This window comes from Solanum pennellii, chromosome 12 (genome assembly GCF_001406875.1).
Source record: "Solanum pennellii chromosome 12, SPENNV200".
In the NCBI taxonomy this organism is placed as follows: domain Eukaryota; kingdom Viridiplantae; phylum Streptophyta; class Magnoliopsida; order Solanales; family Solanaceae; genus Solanum; species Solanum pennellii.
The window spans coordinates 949294-957518 of NC_028648.1; the positions used below are offsets into that span (position 1 = coordinate 949294).

The 8225-nt window shown below is 30.0% G+C and overlaps 1 protein-coding gene across 1 annotated transcript; it reads right to left on the reverse strand.

Moving 5' to 3' along the window:
- Positions 1-282: 282 nt before the first annotated feature.
- LOC107007059 (acylsugar acyltransferase 3-like) lies at positions 283-1898 on the reverse strand. Its single transcript, XM_015205526.2, has one exon. The coding sequence runs from the start codon at positions 1841-1843 to the stop codon at positions 560-562; it is 1284 nt and encodes a 427-aa protein (XP_015061012.1). The 5' UTR covers positions 1844-1898; the 3' UTR covers positions 283-559.
- Positions 1899-8225: the final 6327 nt, after the last annotated feature.

The window sequence follows — 8225 nt, forward strand, 5'->3', positions numbered from 1 at the left end:
AACTATTAACAGAGTGCATGACTGAGTCATTTCTAAGAATTCGAGACACGTTGGAGCTTTTTTTTCCACTTCGAAATGCTACACTTATTGTAAAGAAGGAAATAAGTTGGTAAGAAACAGAAATGAGGAAATAGTACAAGGATGTAGTTTAAGATGAATGGAAAAGTTTGCCAAGATAGGCAAAGATCGAGTCAAATCTCTCTATAACGACAATCATTTGTTTCCGATTTCATTTGTTGTAGCTATGGTCATGAAATGTTAGTATAGAGAACGTTTGATACACACAGAAAACATGGATGTTATAGTAAAATGTAGTAGTTATAAAGGATTACTGTTATAGAAAGGTTTGGACGAATGAAGCTAACGTAAATCGGAAGACATAAACAGAACAGACGAAGAAACACAAAATTTCTGGCAATACTTCGAGAGAAATCAATCAAACAGACATACTATTCATTCCAAGAACTCTTTTTGTTCTACTTATTTTAGGATCATAAATCACTCGTGCTGTTATCGTATTTGAGGGGTTTAAAGGTAACGCGTTTGCCTCCTTCGCGTCTTAGAATCCTAAGCATGGAGAAGCAAACTGAAGAAACTCATCATTTCTTTCTAATGCAGACAACTCTCCGTCTTGCAAGCTTGCGATCACTTCAACTCCGTCCCCATTTTGGTTATCCATCAAAATGAACATATTCATTGGATAAGTAGAAAAATCAACTTGTCTTGGCCTCCCCCATCCAAAATTTATGTCATTTGACGGGAATCTCCTTAAACTACTAAATCTATACATAGGAATATCGTTGTTTGAGGTTCGTTCGTTTAGTTCTCTAGCTATATCAGATACCATTGAACATAGGAACTCTTCTGATTCAATGTATTTTAGCATATCTTGTATCTTCTCTTTACCTTTTCTAAGCTCACTAACTAGTCTTTCCAAATTCATCTCTTCCTTATTCGTTGCTGATACAACGAAAGGAAGAATAGCATTCCCGGTTAAGTCTGCTGGAACTAGTGCATCATTACTTGTTCCGCGTTGATCTACTGCTTGTATCAGTAAGGATTGTGGTGTACTAACACATCTGTATATGAATGCAGTGATTGCTTCTACTGTCGTAGGACAGATTTGAGTTGCGGAATCAGCTGATGAACTAATCAAGGACTTGAGAGATTTCAAGTTGGAGGCTGTAAAATGAAACCTTTTTGATTCATTTTTGTATAAAGGAGGATCAGCAACTACTTGAAATGATGAAGAGTTTGATGGTTTAAATATTGATGATCCATTAAACAGAAGAGATAGTTTTGCTTCTGAATCGCGCGCTACCATGGACCAGTCCTTTAAGAATTTACCCAAACTGTAACCATCACTAACCTTGTGTGAAAGGCATACACCAAGCGCTACGCCACCACATTCAAAATGACAAAGTTTAGCTGCGACTAAACTGTCCGTTGATGGGAACCAAGGATCAAAAGGAAGTACTAGATTATCGATGTAAGTACGAGGGTGATCAAAGATACTAGACATTGGACAATCAATTCGGACTTGGGATAGATCGGCCCCTATGTCATTACATTCGACAAAGGAGTTGTCTCTTACTTGTCCAGCAAACGGATAGTATGACGTTAGGACTTTGGAAAGGGATTTTTCAAGAACTTGAGATATCTTCGTTGGTTCTGGCATGCTTGTCGTTGTGTTCTGTTTCGGGTAGAATAACAAAGCTGCCATATAGGAGTGAGTCCCCATTTGATCCATAAGTGAGAGCTTGTGAATTCTATGTGAAAGTGGAGTTGGTGAAGAAGGTTTGATAATCTTTCTTGAAAGTGAAACAAGTCTTGAAGCAGACATTTTTAGTTGAATGAATGAATACAAATGGTTTGTTTAGATGCAATGCCACTTTTAACTCATCATGTATATATACTAGTCTTCAAATTTGGCAAGCTAGAGGTATATATGGCCTAATAATAGACGAAAAAGCGCGCTAGGTGATTAATTCCCCTCTCGTCAAGATCGACTAGGTATATAGAGTTATCCAGTAAATGTATCGGATTGAGGTGATCATATGTATTCCATAGAACAGTCGAAGTGTGTGGAAGTTGTGTCAATATGGAGTATGATTATGTTATAATATGAACAAAGCTATTGTTTTCTAGCAAGGTGTGGATGATTTCTTCTTCATCTCTATGCATAGTCCTTTCTGTTCTTTTTATTTTATTGGTCGATATTTATTCACACTGAGTGTTTATTGTTGTTATAAATATTTAAGTATAACTATACGGTTAAGTGATACATGCATTAATGAAAGATGTTTTGAATTCGTTAATTTGATGTAAATATCGAGTACCGATAAATTCTTATGATGCAAATAACTTTTTTTTTTCTTGGAATTATCTAAAGCTACACTATGTATTTATTTAAGTAGGGTAGATAAAAGACAACACAAGAGAAAAGGCTTATAGGGTGTGAGGGACATGTTATACATGCTAAAATTAAATAACCTATGGTATGGAGTTTGGCTAAAAAAATTAAAAATAATCACTAGCCTTTTTTATCAATGACCACACAGCAAATACCCTTTTTAACCCCTAATAAGATTACGAGAACCGTCATATGATTGATTGTTCTTTCGGGTTTTTATGATCGATTGTTTTGATATGTCCTTATGATTCAATCAAAGAGCATATAATTTATCGACTTCATAATAAGATTATCACACAATTTTATCAGTTCTTCGTCTTTCTATATAAATTCATATGTTTGTGACGCGTAAAATAGAATTAATTAGCAGGACAATGCATCATTATCTCAATAATGTAACAAAATAAAGAATTCTCTTATATCGTACGATAAAGGAATTAATATCTAAAATGATCATCTAACTAAAAAGAAAAATCTCAACGAAATTTTTTTTTCATAGTAAGTTACTCAACTAATTGTTTTCATTCAAATTGATTGACATGCAATTTAATACAAAGCAATATTTAACCTACTCAATTAGGCTTAATATTTTTTTATAAAAATTATCAATTTTTTTTTCTTTTTGAATAAACATATCTAAAAATATAAAAGCATATGATACAAATTAATCAAGTGACAAATAACTGATTCACCTTAGGTTAATTAATTTATAAGTTGTGGTAGTGTCATATATGTAAGTATTGTCACTTTATTGTTTTCTATGGCTATAACCTTATTATATATATTTTTAAAAAAATCTTATTATTTTTTTAATAGTATTTTAGTATTTGAAGCTTAATGAAAATTCACTTCATATACTTAAAAAAAAAAAGACAAAATAAAAACTTAATTAACTTCATATTCATATGATTTTTAAGTTTAAACACGTAAGTCTATAGTTAGATTTTTTGAAATGATTAAATTTATAAAATTAATAAATTTTTATTAGGTCTTAAATGATGGTCTTAAAGCCCACCAAAATTCATGCCTAACGTCACTCTTTATCGTCACGAGTTAATGATAAAATTTTCTTTTTTTTATTAATTCTCTGTAAATGAATATGTTATTATAGTTGTTATTCTTTTGTTTTCAAAATATCTTTATAAATGATAAACTGAAATTACGAAACTTTTTAGTTTTTTCAAAATTTCTCATTTTGGTGTTCAATATTTATTTTAGAGCTTAATTCATATTTATATCTTGAAGTCTCAAATTGAATGACAAAAAAATCGATAGATGCATAGAATATTGGGTAAAAGACAGAAATCACATACTTCTAATGCAAATACCATTTGTCCCTTATAAGTTTATAATGACAAAAATCCCTCAAATAATACAATAATATAAGCGCTGATACACTAATCTTATGCGCGAGATACATTAATTGTTAAGTAAGATACATTACATTTTATACATGATACACTAATTTGATGTACATTTTATACATGATACGTTAATTTGATGCGCGAGATACGTTAATTTGATCCGCCGATACATTGATTTGATTTGTGAAAAATAAGAGATTTTTAGGAATTTGTAAAACTAATAAGGAATAATGGTAATAAGAGAACTTAAATGTGGGATTTTTGTCATTTATCGTAGAATATTTCTCACTAATGGGCCTTTGGTCCCGGATTTCGTTGTAATTTGGAAAAATTACATAAATTAATACGTTTTAAAAAATAATTACTAATTTTAGCGATACTTTTTATTTATTACCATTTCTAGCAATATTGTGATAAATTTGTAATATGTATTAGAAGTGAATTATGTATGCAATATATTTGAATTATAATTGTTTTTGAAATATATTATGTTTGTTTGGTAAAAATTATCACATTGTATTATTAGTATATTAAAATGTGTGATAAATGTATTATCCATCATTAAAACTTGTATTATATGTGAATAATAAACTGTTCTTTGTAATATGCATTAAACTTGTATTATGAATAAATTAAAAGTAGTCAAAAAAAATGCTATTGCTATAAATAATAAATATTTTTTTATTATGATATATTTATAGTATTAAAAAATATTATCACATTGTATATTTATGTAAGTTCCCCTCGTAATTTCAGTGAAATTATATCGGATTATGACCCATGAGACAAGTGTATTGGGCTCAATGGGCCGGGTTTTGATTTGATGGGCTAATATACCAGAATACTTCTTTAATTATCATTTATAAATTCGAAAGTTTGAGTCAATTATCAATAAAGTGTAATGTTATCTATTTAATTTTGATATAATTATACAATAGATTGATTACATTTTATTATTTATATGTATACTTATAATATATACTATAATATAAGATATACTATAAACACACATATATAATAGAATAGTTGCACTATTCTATATATATACACTAAATATACACACAATATATTAGTTTTTGTCAAATTTTCAAGGTAAATATGCATATATAGACATGATTTCTTTTGAAATTAACGCGTGCATGTGCGCTTTCACTTATAGGTGCAGGTCCACCTCTGATCGAATAGTAATTTGCACATGGTATTTATATCAAATTAATAAATATATATTATGTGTTTACACATATATCTTTGTCAATTAACTATAACAACATATACAAATTAATACCTTGTTAAATCACTTATGCTGATTTAGTGTAACTTTATATAAACACCTGATACAGATAAATTTAAAAATATGTTATTGTCTAGTTGTATTAATTGAAATCTCCCACATAATTATTGTGAGTTTAATTCTCATTATTCCCCTTCCTCCTTTCTAATCCCTCAATGTAATACTAACAAACTTCATTATTTTCTTGATCCCTTAATGTAATATGTAAAATTCAAAATTATTTTCTTTTATGAATAAATATATATGAATCGATAATTATCTTTCGGCTTAAATTAGTTTTCTGCATTTTTTAAGACCAGCAAAGAATATAATACATGAATATTCACATGTTCTTATAACTTATAGTTGCAAAAGAATTTTACAATAACATTAACAATAATATACTCAATATAATTTTACAAATAATAAATTGATTTATGTCTAAAAATTAATTTTCTTAAAAGAGTAAAAATACATTTAAAACATGCTTCTACCTTTATATTATTGGTCCAAACTAACAAAGATTGAAAAAATATTATTCTTTTGAGTGCACACATGCAACACTAAGTTAGATTCAAGTCATTTTCATCCTTAGCTCCTCATGTGCTAACATTCATGTATCTAAGTTATATAACCTAGTTGATACCAAAATTCATTTTTTTATTCACAAATTCGTATATCAATAAAGATTACGGTAAAATGCTAGGATTTTTTTTTATTTTTAATGAGAGATTTTGGTTCGAGAGTCTTGTACATATATAATTATTTTTATTAGAGAGTGCTTTATTTTAATATAAAATTTTATAACATGAATCTAGGATTAGACAGATATTTAATCATAATTTAAGAGATAAATGTATATTGGTGGATAAGAGGAAGTTGGGCGGAGTATCTTTTGCCTCCAATTCTAAGAGGTTGTGTATTCGAATCATCAAATGAGCAAAAAAGATGAGAGACCTTCGAAAGGGGAAAATGAGATGAATATGAGTGGCTAATTAAGATCGGTAGCCTAAAGTCAACTTTAACAGAAAATCTTATTATTATTTTTGTTCAATATATTTGTTTTAAAAGAATTAAACTATATAATCTGTTATGAGTATCTTTAGGTAGTGTTTTTTTGAGATCGTAGACAAATATATTTGGGACGGAGGTCTGTAAAAGAAGTGAAATGTTGAGAATGAAATGAGTATTTGTTTTAATCAGTGGATGTAGTTAATTTGGATCGATTTTAGTTAATTTTGATCAGGTAAATCAGTAATGGATGGATTTGTAAATTAATTTAAGTAATTATATTGTAATCAATAGATGGTCACCGCTTATTTAAAAAAATCATTTAAATTATAATCAATTATAAAAGTGGTCAATATTTGACTTAAATGTGGATGACAAGGAAATTTAGGAGTCAATAAGTGGATGACAAAGACATTTGGGAGTTAATAGATAGATGAATGGTATTTTTGTAGTATTTCCAATAGTTTGAGGGTATTCTAGGTCTTTTTTTCGATATCATTAAGATGTATTTTTGTGTGAATAATTTTCACCATCACTTTGTCCACAACCACCGACCATCACCAATAACCACTTCTCAGTGGCGGAGTCAGAAATTTTATTAAGGGTGTCCAAGAATAATGGTGTGTAGCTGTCAATTTTTTTAAAAAAATTGTGATATTTGGGGTTCAAACCTGAAACTCCTTAATTCAATAGACACTCATTACCATTGTGCCAAAGACATAACTTTTGTCAAGGGTATCCAACTATTAATATATATTCTTTAAATGTAGAATTTAACATATATATACAACATAATTTTCCTACGAATTGAACACCCTCGGACTGCCACCTCTGGTTATCACAATAACAATTGTTGTGGCCAATATAAATCACCACTATCAACTACATTTGTCATCACAACCACTTTAACGACCCTTTACCATAGCCAATTATTACCGTCACTCTGTTAGTCACTATGAGTGTCACCACCTCTATCAAACACAATCACTATTGCAACCAATCCCTACTAAGTACTACTAACTATCTCCTTACTCACAATTAACACCACACCAACTACCACCAATATCACTGTTATCCGTCACACATTCTTCGCACATCATTTATTCTAACACTATATCAACTTCTAACACCGATCCATTTCACCATCACAATTACGGTCATTATTATCATATCAGTCACTACAACACCAAACATCTCCACCATCATAATTAACACGCACTACACTACATATATTTCAACCACCACCACTAAATACCAGCAATAGCCAACTCCACCTTCCAACCACCACTAATACTATCAACTGTTACCATCACACGTCAGTCACTATAACATCAATCACCTCCATCAACATGATTGTTACTATCCACCAATAAACTTTTTATTAAATTATAATTTTATTTTATTATATATATTTAATAATTCGATGTTTGATATTTAGAGATAACAGATAAATAGCATCAAATGGGAAATGGAGAAAACAATAGTATGAAAGGGAGATTCACTGACAGAGTCTTCTTTCCACACTTTGATACCTCAAAACTTCCAAGGGAACTTTTTTTCTCTGTCACATTGTGACACATACCTAAAAGCTTATAGCTACAAACAGCCTACAAAGGCTATAGTGTTGTGTAGTGCCATAAATACAGGGGAAGAATTATATAATATAGTATTATACAATAAAGTAGGAATAATAAATTATACCAGTAGTACTATTACTAGTAAAGACTAAAACAGTAGTTTCCCTAGATTGAGCTAACAGTTCAGCAATCTATCACTTTCTATAATCTTCCTTCAAATCTTTTGAGGGTCCCTCTTTCTTGCTTTACTGCTTTGAATACTTGAACAGAGTCTCACTGAAAAAAAAAAAGAGAAAGAAAGATCTGTACCAAAAAAGCTGCTTGATTTACTGTGCTTTTTTCCTTTAGGGTTTCAAGATTTTAATTGGGAACTTGAAGATCTGTTTTAGTTTTGATGTAATTAGTTGGTTCTGTAGTTTCTTTGGAGAAAAGGGTGTTTTCTTGTTTTTTGTGTTTTCTTGATTTTTTTTTCAGTGATCTAGGACAAGTATGAAGGAGTTGACATTGGTGGTGTTTAGTTGTGGAAGTGGGGTTGGATAAGAAATATGTTTGCCTGCTTCTTGGTTTTTGTTTAGGGTGGGGGGTGGGGT

Bases quoted from the DNA above. Each gene is read 5' to 3' on its own strand.
- LOC107007059 (XM_015205526.2), bottom strand. From the start codon at position 1,843: ATGTCTGCTTCAAGACTTGTTTCACTTTCAAGAAAGATTATCAAACCT.